At 44.2% G+C, this 23,893-nt stretch overlaps 1 protein-coding gene across 7 annotated transcripts in view; it reads left to right on the top strand.

The window, feature by feature from the left end:
* Positions 1-23,893, top strand: part of NSUN6 (NOP2/Sun RNA methyltransferase 6) — a 44,264-nt gene that overhangs the window by 1,177 nt on the left and 19,194 nt on the right. For 4 of the 7 annotated variants that reach the window (XM_056519231.1, XM_056519227.1, XM_056519228.1 and 1 more), the window contains 6 exons: positions 3,801-3,900; positions 6,664-6,819; positions 11,160-11,239; positions 14,154-14,263; positions 16,886-17,039; positions 22,472-22,553. In XM_056519231.1, the coding sequence (XP_056375206.1) occupies positions 3,826-3,900; positions 6,664-6,819; positions 11,160-11,239; positions 14,154-14,263; positions 16,886-17,039; positions 22,472-22,553 (657 nt within the window). In that variant the 5' untranslated portion in view covers positions 3,801-3,825. Of the gene's footprint in view, positions 1-2,300; positions 2,336-3,800; positions 3,901-6,663; positions 6,820-11,159; positions 11,240-14,153; positions 14,264-16,885; positions 17,040-22,471; positions 22,554-23,893 lie in introns of all 7 variants that reach the window. The other 3 variants (XM_056519230.1, XM_056519229.1, XM_056519226.1) reach the window with 1 other exon arrangement.

The following is a 23,893-nucleotide window of genomic DNA, read 5'->3' as shown; positions in this document are numbered from 1 at the left end:
GTAGATAGGGAAGAAATGGCTGCTGTAAATGTTTCTAGGTTGTCACTCCATCCAGAGTCTGCTGCCTTTCCCTTAGGAGACTTCAAACTATAGACATTTCATATATTCTATCAAGCCAGTCTGGGACTTGTAGTTCCACAGTGCCATAGAGTAGTGCTGGAATGCTGTAACTGATGCCTATATACAAATGTTTCTCTAGCTGCTGCAAAACTACAACTCCCAGCATGCCCGGACAGCCAACGGCTGTCCGGGCATGCTGGGAGTTGTAGTTTTGTAACAGCTGGAGGCACCCTGTTTGGGAAAAACTGGTGTACACTATGAAAGGGTTCGCATTCAGAAGTCTGGAAAAGTTGGGTCTATGGAAGATGTAATGGTGGTATGACGCTGTGTTCATACGCAGCGCTGGTGTGTCATGTGACCAATTAAAGCGTTTAACCAAGAAGAAGAAAAATGCTGATTTTTTTCCCAAATCAGTGCCACTCTCATCCTCAGGTTGTGTGTGGTATTGCAGCTCAGTTCAACTGAAGTGAATTGAGCTGAGCTGTAATACTGCACACAACCTGAGGACGAGAGTGAGGCTGTTTTTGAAAGAAATTAGCTCTGTTTTTCTATTCCAGTGAAAAACAATTTTTTTCATATTAACTAGCTCCAGAAAGTTAAACAGATTTGAAAATTAGTTCTATTAAAAAATCTTAATCCTTCCAGTACTTATCAGCTGATGAAGTTGAATTATTCTTCCCAGTCGGACCACAGTGCTCTCTTCTGACACCTCTGTCTGTCTCAGGTTTGCTATGGAGATTTGCTCCTACTCTGGACAGTTCCTGAGACAGAGAGAGGTGTCAGCAGAGAGCACTGTGGTCAGACTGGAAAGAACAACTCAACTTCAGCAGCTGATAAGTACTGGTAGGATTACATTTTTTTCATAGAACTAACTTACAAATCTGTTTACCTTTCTGGCACCAGTTGATATGAAAAAAAGTGTTTTTCACTGGAGTACCCCTTTAAAGGGGTACTTCAGTGGAAAACTTTTTTTTTTTAAATCAACTGGTGCCAGAAAGTCAAACAGATTTGTAAATTACTTCTATTAAAAAATCTTAATCCTCCCAGTACTTATTAGCTGCTGAATGCTAAAGAGGAAATGCTTTTCTTTTTGGATTTCTCTGATGTCACGACCACTGTGCTCTCTGCTGACACCTCTGTCCATTTTAGGAACTGTCCAGAGCAGCATATGTTTCTTTGGGGATTTTCTCCTGCTCTGGACAGTTCCTAAAATGGACAGAGATGTCAGCAGAGAGCACTGTGGTCATGACAGAAGAGAAATCCAAAAAGAAAAACATTTCCTCTGTAGTATACAGCTGCTAATGGGTACTGGAAGGATTAAAAATTTTTAATAGAAGTCATTTACAAATCTGTTTAACTTTCTGGCACCAGTTGATTTAAATAAAATACGTTTTCCACCGGAGTACCTCTTTAAGGCTATGTTCATGTGATGGAATTCAGAGTTTGGAAAGCAGAGTCCTATTGATTTCAATGGGATTCTGCTGTACTGTCCACACCGCAGAATTTCTGCGGAAGGCTTTTTTAAATTTATTTATTTTTTGGGTCACAAAAAAAGCCAGCAAAAAAACGTACGCATGTATTTTGCCTCCTCACCCCCCGCCCCTCAATAGAAATCATTGATTCATATGATAATAAAGAAGGGGGCGATTTATCTTTTGTATGTAATTTTTTCATGTCACTTTTGTTGCGTTTTTTTTTTACGGAAGTGCGCACAATTCATCATATAGTCTCCCGCTGTGTGCTAAATAATGTTAAAGGGGTATTCCAGGCAAAAACGTTTTTTATATATATCAACTGGCTCCAGAAAGTTAAACAGATTTGTAAATTACTTCTATTAAAAAATCTTAATCCTTTCAGTACTTATGAGCTTCTGAAGTTAAGGTTGTTCTTTTCTGTCTAAGTGCTCTCTGATGACACCTGTCTCGGGAAACGCCCAGTTTAGAAGAGGTTTGCTATGGGCATTTTCTTCTAAACTGGGCATTTCCCGAGACAGGTGTCATCAGAGAGGATTTAGACAGAAAAGAACAACCTTAACTTCAGAAGCTCATAAGTACTGAAAGGATTTAGATTTTTTTTAATAGAAGTAATTTACAAATCTGTTTAACTTTCTGGAGCCAGTTGATGTATATAAAATAAGTTTTTGCCTGGAATACCCCTTTAAGGCCACCAAAATGAAAAATAAATTTAAAAAAATAAAAAAAAACACAACAAAAAATAACAAAAAGGCTTTTTTTTTTCAGGCCAAACGAAAGTTGTGTCTATTCGTAGCCTTGGGGTAAGTCCACAAAATTTCCCGACGTATTTTATTTTACACACACGTTTTCACCTGTAATCGGCGTAAAAAAAATAAAATAAAAAATTCAGCTATTTTTGGCCGATGTTAGACAAAATTAGCCATGTAAAATAAAGTGTTTCGGGAAATTTTACGCAGTATGAACTTAGCCTTAAACGGAGGTTCCTTATTAGAGATAAACGAACTTACAGTAAATTCGATTCGTCACGAACTTCTTGGCCCGGCGGTTGCTGACTTTTCCTGCATAGATTAGTTCAGCTTTCCGGTGCTCCGGTGGGCTGGAAAAGGTGGATTCAGTCGTAGGAAAGAGTCTCCTAGGACTGTATCCACCTTTTCCAGCCCACCGGAGCACCGGAAAGCTGAACTACCGTATTTTTCGCCATATAAGACGCACTTTTTCTTCCCCAAAACTGGGGGGAAAAAGTCGGTGCATCTTATACGGCGAATACACCCCTATCGCGGCGGTCCCTGCGGCCATCAACGTCCGGGACCTGCGGCTAATACAGGACATCACCGATCGCGGTGATGCCCTGTATTAACCCTTCAGACGCGGCGATCAAAGCTGACCGCCGCGTCTGAAGGGAAAGTGACACTAACCCGGCTGTTCAGTCGGGCTGTTCGGGACCGCCGCGATTTCACCGCGGCGGTCCCGGACAGCCCGACTGAATAGCCGGGTTAGTGCTTACAGGACACCGGGGGGACCTTACCTGCCTCCTCGGTGTCTTCTCCGTTCAGGGATCCCCTGTATGGCCGACGCTCTCCTTCCTCGTCATCACGTCGTCGCGTACGTGCGTCGGCGTGCGTAACAACGTGATGGCGGCGACGGAGAGCGAGGATACCCGGCCGGCAGCAGAGACGTTCAAGAGCGACGGGGACACGGCGACAGCGATGGAGCGACATCCAGGGCAGCGGTGACGGGTCCGGAGCAGCAGGGACACGTGAGTATTACCTCCTCCTGCAGTGGTCTTCAATCTGCGGACCTCCAGATGTTGCAAAACTACAACTCCCAGCATGCCCGGACAGCCAACGGCTGTCCGGGCATGCTGGGAGTTGTAGTTTTGCAACATCTGAAGGTCCGCAGGTTGAAGACCACTATTGGGTTCAAAATCTTTATTTTTTTTAGATTTTGCCCCTAAAAATTGGGTGCGTCTTATACGCCGGTGCGTCCTATAGGACGAAAAATATGGTAATTTATGCAGGAAAAGTCATCAACTGCCGAGCCGAGAAGTTCGTGACGAATCGAATTTACTGTAAGTTCGCTCATCTCTATTCCCTATGATGCCCGTTGGCCCTTAGCATCACCTTGTACCCCTTTATACATCTTAGACAAAAGCCTGTTTATGTGTCTGTCCTACAAATTTCCATCTCCATTGAGACTGCGCGGTCGGTGTTTTGTTCTGGCGCACGCTGCGTGACTGATGATCGCCTTCTCTGTTCTTCCTTTCAGAAGTTAATTGCATCTCCAGCGTGAAATGTCATTCTTCCCAAAGATACGTCTGAGGAAGGAAGTGGAGGATTATCTGCGTAATGTGTATCACAACAATGAGGTGAGCGCTCCGTGCATGACAAATGACAAAGGGGGAGATTTATCAAAACCTGTGCAGAGGAAAAGTTGCCCAGTTGCCCATAGCAACCAATCAGATCGCTTCTTTCATTTTGCAGAGGCCTTGTTAAAAATGAAAGAAGCGAGCTGATTGGTTGCTATGGGCAACTGGGCAACTTTTCCTCTGCACAGGTTTTGCTAAATCTCCCCCAATATGATGGATTTCGGTGCACAAAATAATTAAAGGGGTATTCCAGCTCTAAGTCATAGCCAAGCCAAAGTGTCTTTGGTTTAGGGTTATGCCATAAAGTCTAAGGGGGAGATTTATCAAAACCTGTCTAGAGGAAAAGTTGCTGAGTTGCCCATAGCAACCAATCAGATTGCTTCTTTCATTTTTCAGAGGCCTTTTCAAAAATTAAAGAAACGATCTGATTGGTTTCTAATGGGCAACTCAGCAATTTTTCCTAAGTCTCCGAACTGTGGACCTCAGTCTGTTGCAAAACTACAACTCCCAGCATGCCCAGACAGCCGTTGGCTGTCTGGGCATGCTGGGAGTTGTAGTTTTGCAACAGCTGGAAGTCTATAGTTTGACCACTGTCCTAAAGACCTATAAACACCAGATATGCTATTGAACACGACATCGCTAAGCGCCTGGAAATGGTCCGGATAGACAGAGTGTGTAATGTAGACACAGGGGAGTGTAATGAAGAGACAGGGCCATGTAAGGCTAGGTCAACATTAAAGTGTTATTCCGGTCGGAAATTCCGGTGCAGCTGAAGTCCGTTGCTGGCAATAAGATTCCGCTGCACAGTGCACACTATGTAATCTCAGCGGAATTCTGCCGTCAAAAGAATGAACAAGTTCATTCTTCGAGTGCAGTGTTCTCTAAGGGGACGGTAATGTCCGCACGGTCCTAGTGCTGACTGATTCAGTCGGCGCTGACTGCATTTGGAAGCTCCGGATGGAATTTTACTTAGTGAAGAGATGTAAGTGTAATGAAGAAATAGGAGAGTGTAATGAAGAGACAGTGGAGTGTAATGAAGAGACAAGGCAGTGTAATGAAGAGACAACGATGCCTAATGAATAGATGGAAATTTTAATAAAAAGACAGGTGAGCGAAATGAAGAGACAGGTGAGCGAAATGAAGAGACAGGTGAGCGAAATGAAGAGACAGGGGAGGGTAATGAAGACACAGGGGTGTGTAATGAATAGATGGTGGTGTAATAAAAAGACAGGAGGTGTAATGAAGAGACAAGGGGGGTAATGAAGAGACAAAGGGGGTAATGAAGAGACGGGGGGTGTAAAGAAGAGACTGGGATGTAACAAAGAGATGGGGGGTCTAATAAAGAGTCCGGAGAGTGTAATATGCGTAAGGGTGCGTAATGAATAGATGAGGAGTGTAATAAAAAAAAGGTGTAATGAAGAGACAGGGGAGTGTAATGAAGAGACAGGGGGGTGTAATGAAGAGACGGGGGAGTGTAATGAAGAGACGGGGAAGTGTAATGAAGAGACGGGGGAGTGTAATGAAGAGACGGGGGAGTGCAATGAAGAGACGGGGGAGTATAATGAAGAGACTGGGGGAGTGTAATGAAGAGACTGGGGGAGTGTAATGAAGAGACGGGGGAGTGTAATGAAGAGACGGGGGAGTGTAATGAAGAGACGGGGGAGTGTAATGAAGAGACAAAGGGGGTAATGAAGAAACAGGGGTGCAAAGAAGAGACTGGGATGTAACAAAGAGATGGGGGGTCTAATAAAGAATCCGGAGAGTGTAATCTAGAGACAAGGGTGCGTAATGAATAGATGAGGAGTGTAATAAAAAAAAAGTGTAATGAAGAGACGGGGAGTGTAATGAGACGGGAGTGTAATGAAGAGACGGGAGTGTAATGAAGACTGGGGGGGTGTAATGAAGAGACAGGGGAGTGTAATGAAGAGACAGGGGAGTGTAATGAAGAGACAGGGGAGTGTAATGAAGAGTCATGGGAGTGTAATGAAGAGTCATGGGAGTGTAATGAAGAGTCATGGGAGTGTAATGAAGAGACAGGGGAGTGTAATGAAGAGACGGGAGTGTAATGAAGAGACGGGAGTGTAATGAAGAGACGGGAGTGTAATGAAGAGACAGGGGAGTGTAATGAAGAGACAGGGGAGTGTAATGAAGAGACAGGGGAGTGTAATGAAGAGACAGGGGAGTGTAATGAAGAGACAGGGGAGTGTAATGAAGAGACAGGGGAGTGTAATGAAGAGACAGGGGAGTGTAATGAAGAGACAGGGGAGTGTAATGAAGAGACAGGGGAATGTAATGAAGAGACAGGGGAGTGTAATGAAGAGACTAGGGGAGTGTAATGAAGAGACTGGGGGGTGTAATGAAGAGACAGGGGAGTGTAATGAAGAGACATTGTAGCGTAATGAAGAGACGGGGGGTGTAATGAAGAGACGGGGGGGGAGTGTAATGAAGAGACTGGGGGGTGTAATGAAGAGACATTGTAGCGTAATGAAGAGACAGGGGGGTGTAATTAAGGTGCCACCTGTGTCTGGATGGTGGAGAAGTAAAGTGATAGCTGCTCGTGCCTGTCTGTGGATCACACAATCCTCTTTACTGGTGATCTGTCTGGGCCCCCATATCCTGTTCGCCGTGTGTGCAGACCCTCACCCATCCGACGCTTCCGTCACCTCCTAGCTTGTAAGACCCCCATACACCAGCTGGGTCTCTGTGAGGAGCAGCCATATCTTGTTGAAGTTACTGCTTCTTATATTGTTTGGTGTTTTACAGCTCGTGGCCGCATTGGGCGCAGATGAAGCAGAGAGAAGGTTTGTACGTCTGCAGAATCATCTGTCCCATCCACCATCTTTTACTACTGTCCGTGTAAACACAAGACTGATCTCCGTGGACAACGCGAAGCAGCTCCTTAGGGAAGAAATAGACAAGGTGAATCATATTTACCTTCTATTATTCTCCCAATTATACTAGAATTTTATATTATGTGGAGAGACCTCTACCAGCTTTCAACATGTGGATCAGTGTCATCCAAGATTACGAAAACATAGCTGATTTCATGCAGAAACAGCACCACACTTGTCCTCAGGTTGTGTGTAGTATTACAACATATATATATATATATATATATATATATATATATATATATAATTGATCACTGAGTTATCACTGAAACCCTAAATTTCCCAATCACTTACCGTATTTTTCGCCGTATAAGACGCACTTTTTCTTCCCCAAAACTGGGGGGGAAAAGTTGGTGCGTCTTATACGGCGAATACCTGCGGCCATCAACGGCCAGGACCCGCGGCTAATACAGGACATCACCGATCGCGGTAATGCTCTGTATTAACCCTTCAGATGCGGCGATCAACGCTGCATCTGAAGCGAAAATAACACTAATAATAATAATAACACTGCTCAGTCGGGCTGTTCGGGACAGCCGCGGTGAAATCGCGGCGTCCCGAACAGCTTACAGGACACTGGGAGGGACCTTACCTGCCTCCTCGGTGTCTGCTCCGTGCCGGGATCCCCTGCATGGCCGGTACTCTCCTTCGATGTCATCACGTCGTCGCGCACGCCGTCCCGTCATCCAATAGGAGCGGCGTGTGTAGCAGCGTGATGATGGTGACGGAGAGCGTGGATCCCGGGGAACAAGACGTCCGGAGCATCAGGGACGCCACGGGGACGTGGCAACAGCGATGGAGCGACATCCAGGGCAGCGGTGACTGGTCCGGAGCGGCGGGGAAACGTGAGTATTACCTCCTATCCAGTGGTCTTCAACCTGCGGACCTCCAGATGTTGCAAAACTACAACTCCCAGCATGCCCGGACAGCCAACGGCTGTCCGGGCATGCTGGGAGTTGTAGTTTTGCAACATCTGGAGGTCCGCAGGTTGAAGATCACTGTTGGGTGCAGAATGTTTTTTTTTTCTAGATTTTGCACCTTTAAAATAGGGTGCGTCTTATATACTGGTGCATCCTATAGGGCGAAAAATACGGTATGTGTTAAAACATTACTTTTATTATAGTGAGCCTGAACAATTAAAATTCTCAACCCACTGGTCTCATCGGTATAAGGGAAGAAATGTGTAATGCATACTGCTGCATTCTGCCTGAAACAATGCTGTTAGGTGCTGTTACAGCGATTTTGAAAAATTGAGGCAAAGCATGGCCAAAATGCTGTAAAAACGTCAAATATGCAAAACATGAACACAACCAGACTTCAAATCTCCATAAATCACCTCAATTATTGTTATAGGTGAAATCACTTCTGCCTCATGCCAATGTTTTGCAAAAAAAAAGGCACTTTTAAATAATAAAAAAATGCATTAAAACTGCACATGATGTGAACTGCCCTCAATTCTGTTGTGAGTCTCAGCAGTTTAGGCTGTAGGAGTCTAGCCAGGTGATTAGGTTGGTCTCATTACCTGACCTGCAGTGATCAGACTCCACACCCGCTCTCTGCACAGCAAGAGGCTTCGAGGGGAATAAAGGCAACAATAGAAAATAATTTCAGTGTGGAAATAGAAACAAAATGGCTGAAAACCAATGTCGCATTAGCAAAAAAAGTTAAAACGAAAGCTGTTACAATATTTTCTAGTGATAGCCTATTCTGTATTATATAAATAAAAAATAAAGCAGAAATCCCATAGCGCTTCTTTAATGAAGCTTTCTGTGGATGTTGGAGGCCGTGGTATAATGCGTTGTGTGCTGCGCTGGCTCATGAACGTGTCTCTGTGCGGAGCGGCGTGGGTCCTTTATATGTTATAACATTAGTCTTTTTAGGTACCGGCATCAATTAAGAAATGACTGGAAAGTGCAAAGGATTAAGCTGCTTTAGAGCTATAAGCCGCATTGTCCCAGTCACGTTCTCTGCGGAATTACATTTAATTTGGCAGCTTTTTATTTGTTTGTTTTTCTAGGTCGAACACAGGGGTTAAAATACTCAGAAACCCCGACGACTAAGACCTGACCGCTATCTGCCAACCAATCCATCTAGGATCTAAAGGCAGCAGCTGTGCAATGTATGCGCTGTACTCAGGGCTGGGAGAAGGCTACAAGGCGTCCTGTGCTGAGACATTTTAAAATCCCATAGCTTATAAATGCTCTATATCTATGTATCTATCTATCTATATCTATCTATCTCATATCCATCTATATATCTCATATCTATCTATATCATATCTATCTATCTCATATCCATCTATATATCTCATATCTATCTATATCATATCTATCTATCTCATATCCATCTATATATCTCATATCTATCTATCTATCTATATCATATCTATCTATCTATATCATATCTATCTATCTCATATCTATCTATCTATCTATCTCATATCTATCTATCTCATATCTATCTTATCTATCTCATATCTATCTATCTCATATCCATCTATATATCTCATATCTCATATCTATCTATCTCATATCTATCTATCTATCTCATATCTATCTATCATCTATCTATATATATATATCTTATCTATCTATCTATCTATCTCTATCTATCTATCATCTATCTATTATCTCATATCTATCTATATATCTATCTATCTATCTCATATCTATCTATCTCATATATATCTATTTATCTCCTATCTATCTATCTATCTATCTATCCATCTATCTATCTCATATATATCTATTTATCTTTCTGTCTCATATCTATATATCTCATATTTATCTTTTTATCTATCATCTAAATCATATCTATCTCATGGGTCTATACATTTCTTATGGAGCATCCTAGTGAAGCGATCTGGGGAGTGAAGCATTTTAGGGAATATGTCTCTTGTTTCGTTCTGATAGGTGGGGGTCTTAGCACTGAGACCTCGACCGTTCAAAACTTTTGACATGTCTCTGTCAAGTGTTTTTATTATTTTTTTTGTTTTGTTGTTATGACAGGGACACTTTAGCGGTTATCCTCAAATAAGTAACCTATACTCTAAAAAATGTTATTTTCAAGAGGATTTGGTCATGAAAGTAAAAATGGTGCCTAGTTGTGGAAGGGTTAGGCTGCGGCTACCCTAGTGACTTGGTGGCTATGAGGCAGTTCACGCGACTAACGGTCGACGCGTCACGCTTCAGGATCATTCCGCATTCCAGCTGATGTAAGTGAAGTGGTCACAACTACGGCCCGACAATCCCTCAAAATCCATCAAATCGCAATATTAGCCTCTCGCAATTTCTAAAATTACGTGCCCGCAAAATCCTGCAATTATTACCTTGCATTTGAATTTTGACGGTGGCCCAGCCCTAAACCCCACTCCATTGTGTCTCCAGCTGTCCATTACCTCCCACCCGACCCCCCCCATGTGTGTCCAGCATGTGCTACCTCGTATCTGACCCCCATATGTGCTGGAGGGGGGGGGAATATAAAACAACTGATGCTTTCCCAGCCCCGGTCCCCCGCTATTCTGCCACAGATCCCGTTTCCCTCTGTGCAGTCCCGGTGTCTTCTCTGTGCTTGCTTCTTCTGAGACAAGCAGCTGGTTACAGGACCTTTCCGCTCAGCTAATCACTAGTCACAGCGGTTTCCTGCCTTGGGTGGTGATTGGCTGAGTGGGAAGGTCCTGCAGCCAGCTGCTTGTATCGGAAGGAGGAAGCACAGAAAAAACACCAGGACCGCTGGGAGGAGAACTAGATCTGCGGCAGGCTCAAGGGGGTACAGGGCTGGGTAAGCATTAGGGTTTTGCACCATATTAAGGGGGTTGAACATGAAATAGGGGTATGGTAGATGACATGGGGGGTGGGACATGACATGGGGGGATGAGAAATATCATGGGGGATTGGACATGAAATGGGGGGATTGGACATAAAATGGAGGGGATTTCATAATTTATTTTTTATTTCACAATCACATATTGAAATTGCAATTGCCTCCATAATCGCAATATGATATTTTCCCCAAATCGTGAAGCCCAAGGTTACAGCATGACCCACGTTCACTTACATTAGCTGTTATGTAGCAAGGTTCTAGGTCCTTGACGATCTTTGGCCTCGCGACCCTTGTCGCTGTATAGCCCTATCCTTCGTCTGTGCACTCATCTGGACTAGTTTCAAGACTTTCTGTGGACACCACACCTATGTAATGATATTTTCCATATAGCAGATAGTTTATCTACAGCATCTATGACAGATTATATTTTCCATATAGCAGATAGTTTATCTACAGCATCTATGACAGATTATATTTTCCATCTCATTGGCTTTCTAAAGGATCTTACAGTGTCCTGATACTGATATTTGTCCTATTACTTTACAGCAATTCCCAGGCGGCATCATCCCAATTCATCCACATCCTCAGCTTAGTGACCTCTTACTAATTCCCGTCATTGGGCCAAGGTTAGTGAGATGTTTTATGTGCGATAAGAGTCTGTACGCATTATTTCTCGTCTTCATAAAACTACAGTGGAGTCATTTTATTAAAGACATAACCGGCATAAATTAGGAATTCTTTCTTCACTGTTGATGATAAACCAAAAAAATTAAAAAAATACGATTTTAAAGATACCCTTTAAAATCGTATATTTTTGGGGTTTATCTTTGTACTGTTTTTATTTATTTATTTGTTTATTGAATGCAAAACTTTATAAATAGTCTTTATAAGAAATGTTCTACCATTGAGCTGGTACTCGGAGAAAGAGTGGACAGGGGGAGGAGAGAATCATTGGAGAACAATGGCTGAAGAGAGAAAGGAGAGCAGATACAAGGCAGGAGAGCCAATACTGCGAGTGCCACCTCCTTTCACTAGTTATCTGAGTCCCGGCAGATTTTTCAAACTGTGAGTTCTCTAAAACACTCAAGCGTTTCAGAGTTACATAGTTACATAGTTACATAGTTAGTACGGTCGAAAAAAGACATATGTTCATCAAGTTCAACCAGGGAATTAAGGGGTAGGGGTGTGGCGCGATATTGGGGAAGGGATGGGATTTTATATTTCTTCATAAGCATTAATGTTATTTTGTTCCATGAATTTATCTAATCCTGTTTTAAAGCTGTTAATTGTTCCTGCTGTGACCAGTTCCTGAGGTAGACCGTTCCATAAATTCACAGTCCTCACGGTAAAGAAGGCGTGTCGCCCTTTGAGACTAAACTTTTTCTTCTCCAGACGGAGGGAGTGCCCCCTCGTCCTTTGGGGGTGTTTAACCTGGAACAGTTTTTCTCCATATTTTTTGTATGGGCCATTAATATACTTATATACGTTTATCATATCCCCCCTTAAATGTCTCTTCTCAAGACTAAACAATTGTAACTTCTTTAATCTCTCCTCATAGCTAAGATGTTCCATGCCCCATATTAGTTTAGTCGCGCGTCTCTGCACCCTTTCCAACTCCGCAGTGTCCCTTTTATGGACAGGTGCCCAAAACTGAACAGCATATTCCAGGTGAGGCCGTACCAATGATTTATAAAGGGGGAGTATTATGTCCCTGTCCCTTGAGTCCATGCCTCTTTTGATACATGACAATATCCTGCCGGCTTTGGAAGCAGCAGCCTGACATTGCATGCTATTCTGTAGTCTGTGATCTACAAGTACACCCAGATCCTTCTCTACCAGTGACTCTGACAGTTTAATCCCCCCTAAGACATACGACGCATGCAGGTTATTAGTACCCAGATGCATAACTTTACATTTATCCACATTGAACCTCATTTGCCAAGTGGATGCCCAGACACTTAGTCTATCCAAGTCATCTTGTAACTTATGCACATCCTCTATAGACTGTACCGTGCTACAAAGCTTGTTGTCATCTGCAAAGATAGAAACAGAGCTGTTAATACCATCCTCTATATCATTGATAAATAAAGGTGTGTACAAATTTTAACCAGTATATGGTTGAAAACCGTATACTGTTTGAAAAATGATGTCTGGTTGCATCTGTTTTTTTAAGAAAAAAATGTATACTTTTTTAACTTTTCACTCCATTATGAATAAAGTTTCACTTGTTTGATTGAAATTCCAAGAAAAAAAACTGTGCAAAGTCAAAAACCGTATGGTGAAAACCGGATGGAACCGTACGCACATAGGGTTCTGTACGGTACCCATTGACTCCTATGTTTAAAAAAAAAAAAAAAAAACGCATGCGGTTTTTCACCCAAACCAAATCCATGGTAGTGCTGGGCGGTATGACCTAATATGTATATCACAGTATTTTTTCAAGTTATGGTGGTATCACGGTATTAGCGTGATGCCATGGGGGAAACAGTGTATAAGTGCAGCGGCTGACAGTTAACCTCTTCCCCGCCATGGGGACCGTGCGCACGGCCGCAGCGCTATCATGATTTCCCCCATGGGCGCACTGACGGCTGTTCACTTACATTTTCGCCGCTGCACAGTTTATAATCCCAGTCCCCAGCTGCGGCCGCTGCAGAGCTTTCTCCCCCTGCAAGCGCAGACGCAGCGCTTCTGATCTTCGTCCCCGCTCCGTTCTCTGATCCCCGAGCAGGGACTGGAATGTGAGAATCAGCAGGGCCTTCTCCCCCTGCAAGCGCTGAATGTACGGGCGCTGCAGAGCTTCTGATCCCGGTCCCCGCTCGGGGATCAGAGAACAGAGCGGGGATGAAGATCAGATGCCCTGTGCCTGCCAGTCGCATTTAGTGCTTGCAGGGGGAAGGAGACCCTGCAGAGCCTGCACCTGGGGATGGGCATGATAAACTGAAACAGTTTGCAGGAAGGGGAGCTGAACAGGGAGCAGGCTCGGGGCTGAGGGAAACATCAGAGCCAGGGGATGAAGTTTCTGCGCTTTCCCCTGGCTCTGATCACTGAGAGCCAGCGGCAGCTGCAGGGGGAGCGGGGATGTGCACCGCACGTGAGCTCAGCGGCTCCCGCTCCTGCACATCCCGCGGCCGCGTCAGAAGTAATTCATTTGGGGGGTGGGGGGAGGGGCTCGACCGGTATGCCGGTATGGGCAAAAATGTATATTGTGCGAGGAAAAAAAAACGGTATCCGGTATACCGCCCAGCCCTAATCCATGGTAGGCTACGGTTGTGGGTACGGGAAAAAAAACAGACAAAACCCGTACAAGACGCAAAATGGATCCAACCGAATGCATCTTTTGGCATACGGTTTTCAATGGAGAGTCAATGCATACGGTTTTCAATATGGCTCCGTATGGTTTTCACATTGAAAACGTATACGGGAACTGTATTGCAAAAACGTGGTGTGAACTCGGCCTATGACTCCCGACACCAGCTGGATCACCACAATAAGATCCATAACCGCAGAGAGATCTATTTAACCCATTTTTCTCTACTGCAGGAGAGCTCTGAAGCAACATCCAGTACAAGTGATTGTTGGAGCACAATGTGGCAGTGCTGTCCTCAGAGGGGCCCATGTTTACTCCGCCGGGATCATGTCTGCCTCAAAATGTAAGCGCAATGACTAATGGAATCTTGTTAATAAAGATCTTCAGACCCTGTTGAGTTGCCTAAGGCTAGGTTCAGACTACGGAATCTCCTGTGGCCAACGCTGACTTAATCAGTTGGCGCTAGGACCGCACGGACACTGCAGTCTCCAATAGACTGCAATGTGTTCCGCGAGTATTTCCGCCTGAAGAATGAGCAACGCCATTTTTCAGGCGGAAATTTCCAAGCGGATTTTCCGTTCACAAATTCCGCTTCACAAATTCCGAAGTGTGAATTTGTGAACGGAAACCCATTCACTACATTATACATTTTAGTAAGCGGAATTTCCGCCTGCAATTTCAAAGCGGAATTGCAGGCGGAAATTCCGTAGTCTGAACCTAGCCTAAATGTTGTAGGCCCCAATACAAACAGTAAGACAAAAGACAACAGAGCGCTTCTGTGTGCGATCTTCCAGACCAGGTAGGATTATGTGGGTGAGTGAGGAACGCACTCACCTGGTCGGGTTGTACATATTCCAGGCACAACGCTGATGTGGGCTTAATGTAACAACTGCTGCGGCTTCCCACGCTAAATCCACCGGCGTGTGAGAGACAGTGAAGGAGGAGGAAATCGGAAGCTGAGATCGCGCTGTTGCAGAAAAAGTTCAAGGATACTGGTAGAAGTCTTAATTTCTTTTATTCTATTCACACAACGCGTTTCTGGATATTAATAATCCTTTAGATTTGATGTGGCTGCAGGTTTATAGGCTTTGGCCCAGATATGCTGGACGAGACTTGTGATTTTGGGTCCAGGAGATAAGAGCTCCTTCACTGTCCAATACAAAAAGGGACGTCTGGACCTCGTATGCCAAGACTATAACCATAACCATGCTGTCACTAGTGGAGTAGGGGAAGCTGATGAAGCGATCAATGCGAGGTAACACCGGTGCCTAAAGCTCAGAGCTGGTGATGTTGCTGGCATCGCCCTAAAGCAGAGTTTCCAAACCAGGGTTGCAAAACTACAACTTCCAGCATTTGGCTGTCCGGGAATGCTGGGACTTGTAGTTTTGCAACAGCTGGAGGCACCCTGGTTTGGAACCACTGCCCTAGAGTCTCACATACAAAGAGCCGGTCTGCATATGTCCTCTACAGGACTAGGTTGTTGTACAGTGAAGAGTGTGCTATAGTGATGTGTTGTAATTGTGGGGCGACTCAGCGTTTGGGGTTGTTGGACAGAAGAGAACATTTACGAGTGATTTGTCATCTTGCGGCTTTGTTGCCCATAGTGTGTTTGTGCAGCAATTTTCAGAGAACTGCAAGCAATCCGCAGCAAAATTGTGACCGAAAATTATAAAGACTGGATACAACTAAAACAATTCCTAAGCTGTGATAAGTATTAGGGTACGTTCACACTACGAAAATTCCGCACTGTATTTCTACTAGAAATTTGAGTGCCGATTCCACATGCAGCAGCCTCCCATTGCTTTCAATGGAAGGCTGCTGCTCAATTCACACTGTGTAATTTCCGTTTTGGGATCTGAGTTTGCCGAAAGAATGAACATAAAAGTTTTCAGCCTCTGCACGTAAACAATGCTGTTTCCATGCCCTGGCAGCAACAGGGATCTTAAAATCTTTTACTTGAAAACACTAAATATATTAAAGCATTGCAGACATTTTCATTGTACAATAATTAAAGGAGAAGTCTTGTAGTGAAAAAATGCATCCCCTATCTGCAGGCTAGGAGATAAGTTTTAGATCGCAGTGGGTCCGACCGCTGGGGCCCCCTGCAATCTCCTGTACAGAGCTCCGGCTCCCCCAGAGAAACGCCATGCCCCCTCCCTATAGCTGTATTGGAGAGCCAAAGAAAGCCGAACTGCTCTCCCATAAAGATATTTGGAGGGGGCGTGGCATCCCCCTTCATGCGGGGGGGGGTGACGCGCCACTTCCGAGGCGAGCTGGGACCTCGTACAGGAGATCACGGGAGGCCCCAGCGTTCGGACCCCTGCAAACTAAAACTTATCCCCTATATTGCGGGATATGTTTTTTTTACCACAATACTTCTCCTTTAAATGGGCACCCTCATTAAAACGATTTTTTGCTATTGCACTCCTTATGGTAAATAAAAAAAAAATTCTAGTGTACTTTGTTTAAAAAAAAAGTTTTCCATGTTTCATTTGTGTTTAAAAAAGCTGCCACTAGGTGTCTCCCTACTTGTCCAGAGCACATTTCCCCCCATCTCTTGCACAGATTTTGGATTCCTGCTGGCCTGGCAGAAGTCCAGAAATGGGGAAATGCAGTCTGGAGTGCTGAGGGGGATGTGTGCAGCCTTAGCCAATCATAGCTCATCTCACACACTGAACTGCTCTGGGCAGAGTGAGGAAGGAAATTCTCCCCTGTATGGCTTCAGATGATGTCACGCCAGTCTGTGAATCTGACTGAAACTGAGCAGAAAATAAAGAGCAATATCAAGGTAGAAAAATAAAAAATAAAAATAAAGGCAGGGAGTGGTTTATAATGATGGGGGCAGTGAACTGGGAGGTACTCTTTAAGCTTTATTCACATGCAAAATTAAAAATCCCTTAGGAATAACTTATAACTGTATGCCATGTAATGTTATTAACATGTCTTTTTCCTTTATTAACCACAGGGATGAAGGTGGGCGACAAAGTCTCTGTATTCTCCGACATTGAGGGACAGTGTAAGCGGGGCGCCACTGAGTTTGACGGAGCAAAAGTTTTCGTCGGCAACGGAATTTCAGAATTGAGTCGTTCCGACATTTTTTGTTCAAACGTCCCGATAAAGTGAGTCACAATATCAGTCGCCATGTCCCAAACCACTTCCACAGGGAGCTGCGGTTTACAGGTAGAGAGGTCCTGTCCCACAATGACGACAGGCAGAATAGTATGAGAGTACCTGTCATTTGGAAAAAACGTTTGACATGTCCTAGCAACATGTCAGAAGGTTTAAAGGGGTACTCTGCTGCTCAGCGTTTGGAACAAACTGTTCCGAACGCTGGAGCCGGTGCCGGGAGCTCGTGACATCATAGCCCCGCCCCTCATTACATCACACCCCACCCCCTCAATGCAAGTCTATGGGAGGGGGCGTGACGGCTATCACGCCCCCTCCCATAGACTCGCATTGAGGGGGCCAGGGCGTGACGTCATGAGGCGGCGGGGCTATGACGTCACGAGCTCCCAGCGGCGGCTCCAGCGTTCGGAACAGTTTGTTCCAAACGCTGAGCAGCGGAGTACCCCTTTAATCGGTCTGAGAAACAGCCGGGAGAAGACCGCACGGCCGCACGCTCCCCTCCCAGCTGTGTGTCATGTGATCGAGACACGCTCATAGACTTACACTGCGAGTTTGTCTTGATCATGTGACACGGACCTGGGAGAGAACACACTGGGGAAGATTTATCAAAATCTGTCAAGAGGAAAAGTTGCTGAGTTGCCCATAGCAACCAATCAGATCGCTTCTTTCATTTTTGAAAAAAGGCCTCTGAAAAATGAAACAACGACCTGATTGGTTGCTATGGGCAACTCAGCAACTTTTCCTCTGAACAGGTTTTGATAAATCTCCCACAATGTCTTTTATCTCATATATATATCCAGATGTGAGAACCTTTGTGCATACATTAGTGTCTCGTAGTGGCCTGCACTTATATATACATTGTACTATACAGTGCTATCCGGTAGTAATATTGGGGGAGATTTATCAAAACCTGTGCAGAGGAAAAGATGCTGAGTTGCCCATAGCAACCAATCAGATCGCTTCTTTCACTTTTGAAAAAGGCCTCTGAAACTGAAAGAAGCGATCTGATTGGTTGCTAGGGGCAACTCAGCAACTTTTTCTCTGGACAGGTTTTGATAAATCTCCCCCACTGAGTGCGAACTCCTCCTGGCTCATTCTCCCGATCAGTGGAGGTCTTAAAACTCAGACCCCCGCCGACCAAAAATTTTAGCATAGAACATGTCAAAAGTTTTTCCAAATAGCAGTGGCCATTTATAATTCTCCACTCCCACATTCCCATGTAGTAAAGACCCCTAAATTCTACACAAGTTGTAGTGTCAGCCATTACTCATATCAAAGTGGGGGTGAAATTATAACCTTTGAAAAACTTTATTAGAAAAACCTTACCAGGAAGTAGGTAGAAAGCAATGCTGTCACATAGCAGACCACACTGAGCCCTTGGACTAAAAGGATTCGCGATGGGGTGGGGGGGGGGGGGGGGGGGGGGAGATGTATTAAAGGGGTACTTCACTGCCCCTACGTTCAGAACATTTTGTTCCAAATGCTGGGTGCGGGCTGTGGGGGTCGTAACGTCACGATCACGTCTCTTGTGATGTCACACCGATCCCCCTCAATGCAAGTCTATGGGAGGGGGGCATGGCAGTCGCCACCACACCCCCTCCCATAGACTTGCATTGAGGGGCGTGGCGTGATGTCACGACCCCCGCAGCCCGTACCCAGCATGCTCCGAACAAAAATGTTCCGAGCGCTGGGTCAGTGGAGTACCCCTTTAAAGGGGTACTCCGTTCCCTTGCTTTCGGAGCTCCGTTCCCTTGCTTTCCGGCGTGACGGTCACGAGGGGCGGCCCTGAACACGGAAGCCCCGCACACACATTGTTCGGAACAATAACTTCCGGACGCTGGGAGCGGAGCTCCGAAAGCAAGGGAACGGAGTACTCCTTTAAAGAACTTCCCACATCTTTTGCCACCTAGAGAGTGGAGTATTTTTTACCCCCCAAAATTTTTATTTATTTATTTTTTTTATATTTTTTTGTGCAAAAATTACTTTTACACGAATGATAAATAGTGTTGAGCACGAATATTCATAATGCAAATTTTTATCGCGAATATTGTCACTTTGCGATTTAGCGAATATTTTGAATATAGTGCTGTATATTCGTAATGAGGAATATTCTTTTTTTTTTTTTTTTTCACATGCAAATTTTTATGTGAATTTTCCTGTGCAAATTTTTTTCGCATGGAGCAAAAAAAAAAAAAAGTGAACGAACATAGCGAATATGCAAATGTCGCGAACATAGGACGAATAATTGTCAATATATTCGCGAAATATCACAAATTCGAATATGGCCTCTACTGGTCACCACTAATGATGAATGCAATGGGGGAGATTTATCAAAACCTGTGTAAAGGAAGGGTGGGGCAGTTGCCCATAGCAACCAATCAGATCGCTTCTTTCATTTTCAAAGAGACCTGTGAAAAATGAAAGAAGCGATCTGATTGGTTGCTATGGGCAACTGCACCGCTCTTCCTCTACACAGGTTTTGATAAATCTCCCCCAATGACTCTAGCTGTGCAGAATAAGCCACAAAAATAAAAAAGAATCATAAATAAGGTGCAAAAAAACATGAAAATCCTGCCCTCCCCCTATCTATGAATGATTGAAGGAAAGGCCGGCACGAATGTTCGCAGTAATGTGCACCTCTGCCCTCATGATGATGGAGCTGTATAATAGGCTTCCTAGACCAGTGTTTCCCAACCAGGGTGCCTCCAGCTGTTGCAAACACTACAACTCCCAGCATGCCCGGACAGCCGTTGGCTGTCCGGGCATGCTGGGAGTTGTAGTTTTGCAACAGCTGGAGGCACACTGGTTGGGAAATACTTCTCATGAATTAGATCAGTGGTCTCCGAACTGCAGACCTCTAGCTGTTACAAAACTACAACTCCCAGCATGGCCGGACAGCCGTTGGCTGTCTTAGCATGCTGGGAGTTGTAGTTTTGCAACAGCTGGAGGCACCCTGGTTGGAAAACACTGGTCTAGACAAACTCCAATCTATGAGTTATGCACTCGTTTACAGAGGTCTGAAAGCTATGTTCACACGATTTTTCCTAAATCATGGCAAAAAAAAATGGCGCTATTTTCCTGCAGTAATGCAAATTGTAATAATAATGTGTTGTTGGTACCACGATTTACATAATCATTGTAAAACCACAACATGTGAACACGGCCTTACACCGGATCAGACCACAATAAATAAATGGCTTAAATAAATAATAAATTATGGCTTAAATAAAGGGGTTATACAGGAAAAAAAAATTTTTATATATATATCAACTGGCTCCAGAGAGTTAAACAGATTTGTAAATGACTTCTATTAAAAAATCTTAATCCTTTCAGTACTTCTGAGCTTCTGAAGTTTAGGTTGTTCTTTTCTGTCTAAGTTATCTCTGATGACAAGTATCTCGGAAACCGCCCAGTTTAGAAGAGGTTTGCTATGGGAATTTGCTTTTAAACTGGGCGGTTCTCAAGACACGTGTCATCAGAGATTACTTAGACAGAAAAGAACAACCTTAACTTCAGAAGCTCATAAGTACTGAAAGGATTAAGATTTTTTTATAGAAGTAATTTACAAATCTGTTTAACTTTCTGGAGCCAGTTGATATATATAAAAAAGTTTTTTCCTGGAAGACTCCTTTAAACAGATTTGTAAATTACTTCTATTAACAAATCTTAATCCTTTCAGTACTTATGAGCTTCTGAAGTTAAGGTTGTTCTTTTCTGTCTAAGTGCTCTCTGATGACACCTGTCTCGGGAACCGCCCAGTTTAGAAGCAAATCCCCATAGCAAACCTCTTCTAAACTGGAGCCAGTTGATATATAAAGGGAATACCCCTTTAACCCAGGTTCCCAACATTTTAGGATGAATGTTTTATTTTATAAACTCGTAGAACGTTGTTCATTTTCCGTGATCTACATCGACCATTGTAAGTGCCCGAGACGTCCACATGTATGTAAATATAAGACAGCAAACAGCGCAGTCTTTGCACAGTCATGCCCTGTGAGCTGTGTGTATTTTCTCAGGGCGATGTCACCACTGTCTGCATTTTCTCAGACTCTTTCGTAATAAGCGCACGGCCCCGCAGAATTCACTGCCAGACAGATTGTTGTACAAATTGCTCACATTTGGTTATCGTTTCCATTCCAGGCTCCGTCATTAAAGGGGTACTCTGGTGGAAAACATTTTTTTTTTTAAATCAACAGATTTGAAATGACTTCTATTAAAAAAAAAAAAAAAAAAAAATTACCCTTCCAGTACTTTTTAGCAGCTGTATGCTACAGAGGAAATTCTTTTCTTTTTGAATTTCATTTTTGTCTTGTTCACAGTGCTCTCTGCTGACACCTCTGTCCAGAGCAGCATAGGTTTGCAATGGGGATTTTCTCCTTCTCTGGACAGTTCCTAATTACGGGCATCAGGTGTCAGCAGAGAGCACCGTGGTCAAGACAAAAAAAAGTTCAAAATATTCAAAAAGAAAATAATTTCCTCTGTAGCATACAGCTGCTAAAAAGTACTGGAAGGGTAAAGATTTTTTAATAGAAGTCATTTACTAATTTATTTAACTTTCGGGCACCAGTTGATTTAAAAAAAAAAAAATGTTTTCCACCGGAGTACCCCTTTAATACATAGGAGGGGAAATCGATAGAAATGAGGGAGGTTTTTAGTAGCAACCAGATTTAAGCTCTTGTGTTTCTTAAAGGGGTACTCCGCCCCTAGACATCTTATCCCTTAACCAAAGGATAGGGGATGAGATATCTGATCGCGGGGGTCCCGCTGCTGGGGACCCCTGGGATGTTGGTTGTGGCACCCCAGTTATCCGGTGCACGGAGCGAACTACGCCCCGTGCCAGATGACTGGCGATGCGGGATGGACGCTCGTGACATCACGGCCACGTCCCGTTTGTAACGTCACAGCGACGCTCCCTCAAAGCAAGTCTATGGGAGGGGGCTTCACGCCCCCTCCCATAGACTCACATTGAGGGGGCGTGGCCGTGACATCACGAGCGTGGCGTGGCCGTGGCCTCACGAGCCTCCGACGCTGCACCCGACGCTCAAAATGAATGCTGGGTGGAGCAGGGAGATCGTGGGGGTCCCCAGCGGCGAGACCCCTGCGATCAGACATCTTATCCCCTATCCTTTGCATAGGAGATAAGATGTTTAGGGGTGGAGTACCCCTTTAAACTCTGAAGGCGCTACTTGATTGGTTGGTATTGGTGGCTGTTGCACTTTATTCTGCTTATATGAGCTCATGAGTTTGGGGATGGGGAAGGATCCTGATAGGTGGAGAAGGAAGCATTTTTCTATAATAAGATATATTCCAACATTTCTTATATTCACTTGAACTATTGATTTTGACAATGTGCATGTAAGAAAAGGTTAAAAGATGTTTATGTTGCCTCGTGTTACCTTACATTACCTCTTCTTCTCTTTTATAGGGGAAAAGGCATCAGGATGACAGAACCCTTGTACTTGAGTCCATCTTTTGATAATGTCCTTCCTGAATACATATTTTTGCAGGTAATGCAAAACATATATTTAATATTGTTCTAGATAGAAACATAGAATCTGTCGGCAGAAAAGAACCATTTGGCCCCTCTTGTCTGCCCAATGGGGGGGGGGTTATCAAAACCTGTGTAGAGGAAGATTGGTGCAGTTGCCCATAGCAACCAATCATATCGCTTCTTTCATTTTTCACAGGTCTCTTTAAAAATGAAAGAAGCCATCTGATTGGTTGCCCAACCAGTTGCATCGGCATCCAATTTAATGAAAGGACACAATCATATCTGGCTTGAAGGTCCCTTGACTCCTCTCCTTTCAATAGGTTAGAATCCTCTACCATTGGCTAAAATTCTGTCTCAGGTTGAGAAAACCCCTTTTAAAGTTCATATATTTAAAGGGAACATTAATGTTTTGCTCTTATGCTCTTATTAGCATGATACAGTACTGTATGTAATGTTATTAGAAATATAAAATGCTAATCTGAAAAACTCACAAAGAAATTGCCCTGTCTGTGAATACTTTATTAAGGGGTACTCTGGAGGAAAAACAAATAAAATCATCTGGTGCCAGAAAGTAAGAGATTTTTATATTACTTCTGTTTAAAAATCTTAATCCTCTTGTAAAGTTTTTTTCCATTCTGACCACAGTGCTCTCTGCTGCCACCTCTGTCCATATCAGAAACTGTCCAGAGCAGGAACAAATCCCCATAGCAACCCTCTCCTGCTCTAGACAGTCCCTGACACAGACAGAGGTGTCGGCAGAGAGCACCGTGGTCAGACTGGAAAGAACTACACAACTTCCTCTGGAGCATACAGCAGCTAATAAGTCCTGGAAGGATTAAAGCACAACTATCATGAAATCTGGGTGCAATAACCTGCACACAGCCTTTGTACTGTGTGCAGGTGCTGGGTATAGCAATGTTTTTACCTAATATTTGGAGGCTTTTATGACCCCAAAAAATGCTTTTGATCAAAGCCACTGCCGATCAGGTAGGCGTGGCGCAAGGTAAGTGATTCCCCACTGCCACGCCCACCTTCTGTATGTCAGCACTGGGACCGCTGTGATTGACACGCAGGTCCCTGCGCATGCGCCCTTCAGCTCACCTTTTCTGGCTGGATATTATACTTGTGCCCGTTATCTTCTTTCTTCTCTCTGGTGGAGACGCGCGGGCAAGCAGGACAGTTCCTGATACTAGGGGCAGAGAGGAAGCGCGCTCTCTGCACCTAGCACTGAGGAGGAAGACAGCGGCGGGAGCGAGTGGGAGCTGGGGAGCGCACGTTAGATGAGCTGAAGGTTGCATGCGCTGGGACCTGTGTGCCAATAACAGAGCGATCCCACCGCTGACATACAGGGGGTGG

This window comes from Hyla sarda, chromosome 5 (assembly GCF_029499605.1).
Source record: "Hyla sarda isolate aHylSar1 chromosome 5, aHylSar1.hap1, whole genome shotgun sequence".
In the NCBI taxonomy this organism is placed as follows: Eukaryota; Metazoa; Chordata; class Amphibia; order Anura; family Hylidae; genus Hyla; species Hyla sarda.
This window is presented reverse-complemented; position numbering and strand designations above follow the sequence as displayed.